Genomic DNA, 5,846 nt, shown 5'->3' with positions numbered 1-5,846 from the left:
ACCCAGCGTGTGTTACATTAAGCAGAAAGAGACCTTTAGCGTCAATAACGACAAAGGCACATCCATATTGGGCTTTTCTGTGATTTGCCTTAAAGTTTGTCTAAAGGATGTCACGCGTGTTTTAGGCTACATTTGTTTTTACATCCAGCAAACATCTCCTTGCGCTAGCTGCCTGTCCCCTGAACACGCTGTAAATAAACATGGTCTCTGTAGACAGCCCAGTCTCTACAAACGCCAACAAATACAAACTGTGCCAACCTGCACTACGAAGCATACCCAAACAGCATTGCAGCCAATATCCGAGAAGAAGGATTTGTGTGTTGGGGGGGGGGGGGGGGGGGGAAGCACAGAAGGGGGGGAGAGGGGATGGGATGAGGAGAGGGAGGGGCGAGCAAGTCTTGTTTTGTTGAAAATACTTCTAACGTCAACAAGAAGTGCCGTCATCACCAACATCACTTAGAGCTCCTTTAACCAAGGTCTCATTTACACTCATCATTTCTAGAGTCTAATTTCTGGATTAATCCACTTTGCCACATACTGTTTATGTTAGCCACGTCACTGATCTGATTCAGTCAGTTCTCCAGAGCTACATGCAAATGAGAGTCAGTACTACTCCAGTCCAGATGGTGGTGGTAATGCACCTGAAGCTGGAACTGACCAAAAGAGCCACAAGAGAAATAACTGTAGGTTCAGACACAACAACAACACTTCAGATAACTAGCCATTAACACACACACACACATCCATAAATTATTACACATTTTCCATCTAGATGAACTTCAGGTAATCATCACAGACCCTTAGTAAGTTATTAGTAAGGAAAATGGTCTATAATGTGTTTTGTTTGTTTCACTCATCATTAAAATGCACACTTCTACTGCACTTCCTCTAACAGAGAGACCAAGAATAAGAACAGTTCCTGTGTCAGAAAGGTGTGAACTCAGCTATGCATATGCATAGATATACATAGACATGCTTATTTCTTGCGGTGTGAGTCATATTTCATGTTAAGTCCAACAATAGAACATGTATGAGGGTTTTTCCTGCATCTGTCTCATTGGTTCGTGCTCCAGCCACTTCCTGTGTTAAAGGCGTGACCAACTTAAAGACGGACTGTGAGACGGAGAGTTCGTTCAGTTCAGTTTTTCAGTTGGTCAAGATGTCTGCAGACGCTGTCGCTGCTCCACGTTTGAGCCTGAATGTGAGATATAACAGAAACGTCCAAGAGACCAGCGGAGAGGAAGAGGAGAGTCAGCTGGAGATCTTAGAGGAGGAAGAGCATCACGCTGATCTCGGGCCACAAAGAGCCGGTAAGTCTGAAATGATGATTGGTGTAAAGAGGAAGTTCATCTCAGTTTACGTGTGGGTTTAGAACAATTACATACTGAATAATATTTCATCAAACAAACATAATAAGTCCTGTTCTGGATGTATTTTGTCTCCGTAGGACCAAACACTCAAAACAAGCCTGCAGCCAACAACAGAAGGCGTCTCAAAGCTGCTGCAGTGACTCTGGGAGGGTTTTATCTTCTGATATTGGCTGCAGTCTTCATTCGCTGTGAGTATTTATGTTTTAATACAAACTGTCATATCTTAAAGGAGACATGTCATGAAAACATACTTTTCCAGTTCTTATATACATTTGGGCATCAGGAGTGCTACCAACCCACCAACTGGGAAATAAGACTATTCAACAAGCTATTCACATCTAACTCCTCCTCCTCTGTCACAGTCAGGCTCATTAGAATATACTTCCCCTTTCTGAGTAGCTCCGCCCACTGCTTCACAACCACGTCTGCATAGTGGCGCCATATTTTTTAAATGAGCCAATCAGAGCAGACTGGGCTTTTACAGGAGGGGTCTTAAAGAGACGGGCACTAAAACAGGAACTCGGCTTTCAGACACACACACTGAGCTCTCTAGCTCTCTCTCTAGCTCTCTCTCTCTCTCTGTCTCTCTCTCTCTCTCTCTCTCTCTCTCTCTCTCTCTAAAACAGAGAGCTCAACACAGAGCAAGAGTGAATGGCTGCAGCCTGGAGCGTCCTGTCTCATGCGGTCCTGTCTCATGCCGAGGTGTGTCCAACGGTAAATTCAGAGGGAAAAAAATACGAAATTGCGAATAATCTGCCAGATTGAGTCACGGGTAAATTCGTGACCATGTTTGTTGCAAACAATTTAAAAACGTTAAAAACTAACGTCTCCACGACCATTGTGCCGGTACGTGTCTCCACTTTAAGAGACAACGTGTTCTTCATTCATGAATTGCAAACCCGCTCATACAGTACATCATTAGAAAGCTTAAAGTCTCATGATTCCATTTAGCCCACACACAAAGCATAAGGTGACTTACAGCGGTTATAATCACGCTATGAAGTAAAGAAACACAGCACCGTTTCTGTCTAAAGTCGAGCGTGCATCCCTACCTTTGTCCTCGTGTCTTTATCCACAATGGTGAAAGATCGTCATATACTTTTTTTTCCTACATCGCCAACAGTTCAAAGAATAAGTTCATCCTTTCCTTTTAATCCAAAACGAGCTGGTCCCCTCACAATCTTGTAAATTCTGGCCGAGTTTCCTCATAAACAAAGCTGAACAGTCCATCGTTTTTGGACTTTGATCGCTTCTGCCGTCTGTCCTGAAGCACCCACATTGGATCTCAGCACACAGGTGGATAGCCTGAAGTCCTTTGTGGAAGCCAATGAAGTAGTAGTGTTTACAGAGGAGGGTCTTGGTTAAATATTGACAGCTATTCTATCAAATTACAACCAAACATTATGAATTCAGCCTCCCTGTGTAGCCACTAAGAAGATGAGTTGATTGATACCAAACATGACCAGAAAAATGTAACCCTGTGATTTCTCCAGCTGTGTCAAAGCAAAAATATGGCCTTCTTATGGCATTTCACCATTTCATCAAATTATGATTAGTTATTCCTATAAATCTATGCATGCAGTTATTACAGGTATGTGTCTGAGTGATGTAGATGTGTTGTATTTCAGAAGTATTGTATTTTGCACTTTTTGGGCTTTTTTAGAAATAAGAAATAAGAAAAACGCAAAGACATACCTGTAGAAATGAATTCATATAAAATCCATTTTCTAAGTATTTTTTTCTGGATTTTTTCTGTTCTAAGTTGAGACATGTGGCTAGGGTACTATTTTTGTATATAGCCCCTATAATATGCTTACAGTAGTGTTTTTTATTAATTTTACAGATGATTTACTTGGAGGGAAATAGAAATTCTGTGTTCTAACCTGTGTAGCTCTGTGTCAGTAAGGCCTAGTGTCACACTTCCACTAGAAACAACAAGTTGAGAGTGTTAACTTCCCAATGAACTCAGGGTCATCCCAGAGGTCAAAAGTATGTTTTACTTTACTTTTTTGGGGGGTAAAAATGTAGGCGAGAAAAGCATATATTTTCAAGTGGTTTTGAAGAGTAACAATTTTGCCATTCATATGGTTTGCTCATTTCTGAATGTTACGATTGTGTTGACAAGATAAATTTAGACTATCGTCTGGAATAAAATAAGCCTGCTTCAACTATCACGCTAATGAATAAAATACTTTTAATATTTGGTGTTTTTTTTATCGGCAATCATACCAATGAATAAACTACTTTTAAAAATATGTCTACAAGATAAATGCAGACTATTATACTGATGAATAAAACACTTATATATATTTACATATACTTATATATGTCCGTCTATAAAATAAATGCAGATTATAGGCAAACTAAAAAAATCCTTCTGCCATCCTGAGCTTCTACTTTTCAGAATAAAAGCCTGCATCCGGAAAAAAATACTATATCTCTCTTACTTTTCAAAGTAAGAGCTTGCGTCAACTATGATGCTAATGAATAAAACATTTGGTGTTTTTTTAAATATTTAAAAATTGATATGTAAAATATATAGTTGTATTTGCAGCAATGTCCCAGTGAAGTGTGAAAACAATATAGAATTTAAAAAATTAAAAAGTCTTTGAAAGAGTGTAACATGTTTATTTTTGTATTCTTCTTCTTGTTGTGTGCAGATCGTTGTTATCCCTCCTCAGCAAATCCTGCCGTTAGTCGGCAGAAAGGGCTTCGTCACTGATGCAGGTTTCATCAGATGTAGCTACGTTAATATGGAACAACACAACCATAACATTCAGAAATGAGCAAACTACATGAATGGTAAAATTGTTACATTAACAGTTTTTAACGTTTTTCAATTGATTGTAACAAACGTGGTCACAAATTTACCCGTAACTCCGTCTGGAAAATTATTCGTGATTTTGTATTTTTCTGAATTTACCGTTGGACACACCTCGGCATGAGACAAGACGGCATGACATGGGACGCTCCAGGCTGCAGCCACACCCGTCTCCACAAGAGATCCCTTCCTAACCCGATCCCAATGTAAGACGTACGGGGGTCTTCATTCTGTGTTAACATTCAGATGAAACTTTATCAACACAACCCTTGACTACCAGGACGTTTCCTTTATACCACCACTCAGCAAGGAAACCCTGTCAGTGGAAACAGGAAGAGAGACACTTGGACTAAAGACATGTTCAGTTTGGGAAAGTCAGACTAATGACACCTTATACAAGCTTTGGCTCATTTCCAACAAAACAAAGACTTTGGTTTTATGTCCTGAATATTTGTCTTTAGTTTGAAGTAGAATGATTTGGTGTTGCTGGTCTTTTTTAACTTTGTTATGGTTTTCATATTCATCTTTCAGACACTTTGCTGCAGACCAGATACGACCAACTGAGAAACAACTACACTCAGTTACAGGATGAAGTAAAGCAGCTGAAGAACAGAACTGAAGGTAAAAAGTTAAAAACCAGTAAACTCCTGTATTATACACATTTACATCATAGACCTTGATTGTAGAGATGCATTGATTGACCAGCTGATGACCTTAATTGGACGATTTTCACATCATCGGCCATGACCAGCGACCTGCCGGTCAGTCTGACATATACTGATTTTATGTCAAATTCACTCCGGTACCACATGATTTACATCACCCAACATCAGCACCACACGTGCACATGCAGGGTTTCTGCTATATGCATGTAGCAGCGGTCAATCAGCTGTTAATGAAATGTCGTAATTCTACACGTCTCTGCACAGCCGTCTACTCTACTGATCTCAGGCCAGCAGTCAGCCGCTCTCTCTCCTCTGAGGCTGAAAAACTAAAACATGAAAACCAAACTCATGCTGGCATCTTGAACTATGACAACTACAGTTTATCGGAAAATAGCTTTGTGCACACCTACTTTGATGAGTTTCCTGTTTCTCAGACCCCAGATAAGACAAGAAGCTAACGTTAGCGAACGCTACGATCCCTGTGCCGCCCCGCTGGCCGCTGCAGGAGACTCTGTATTACAGATAAAATGAGAAAGAGACGCTGTATTACAAATAAAATGAAAAAGAGACGCTGTATTACAAATAAAATGAAAAAGAGACGCTGTATTACTAATAAAATGAAAAAGAGACGCTGTATTACTAATAAAATGAAAAAGAGACGCTGTATTACAGATAAAATGAGAAAGAGACGCTGTATTACAAATAAAATGAGAAAGAGACGCTGTATTACAAATCAAATGAAAAAGAGACGCTGTATTACTAATAAAATGAAAAAGAGACGCTGTATTACTAATAAAATGATAAAGAGACGCTGTATTACAAATAAAATGAAAAAGAGACGCTGTATTACTAATAAAATGAGAAAGAGACGCTGTATTACAGATAAAATGAAAAAGAGACGCTGTATTACAGATAAAATGAAAAAGAGACGCTGTATTACTAATAAAATGAGAAAGAGACGCTGTATTACTAATAAAATGAGAAAGAGAC

General features: G+C 39.4%; 1 protein-coding gene across 2 annotated transcripts in view; it reads left to right on the top strand.

The window, feature by feature from the left end:
- The first annotated feature begins 1,054 nt into the window (after positions 1-1,054).
- Positions 1,055-5,846, top strand: part of LOC117956488 (CD209 antigen-like protein E) — a 126,038-nt gene continuing 121,246 nt past the window's right edge. For both annotated transcript variants that reach the window (XM_034891583.1, XM_034891582.1), the window contains exons 1-3: positions 1,055-1,310; positions 1,448-1,558; positions 4,723-4,812. In XM_034891583.1, the coding sequence (XP_034747474.1) occupies positions 1,160-1,310; positions 1,448-1,558; positions 4,723-4,812 (352 nt within the window). In that variant the 5' untranslated portion in view covers positions 1,055-1,159. The remainder of the gene's footprint in view (positions 1,311-1,447; positions 1,559-4,722; positions 4,813-5,846) is intronic.

Source organism: Etheostoma cragini, chromosome 14 (genome assembly GCF_013103735.1).
Source record: "Etheostoma cragini isolate CJK2018 chromosome 14, CSU_Ecrag_1.0, whole genome shotgun sequence".
In the NCBI taxonomy this organism is placed as follows: Eukaryota; Metazoa; Chordata; class Actinopteri; order Perciformes; family Percidae; genus Etheostoma; species Etheostoma cragini.
This window is presented reverse-complemented; position numbering and strand designations above follow the sequence as displayed.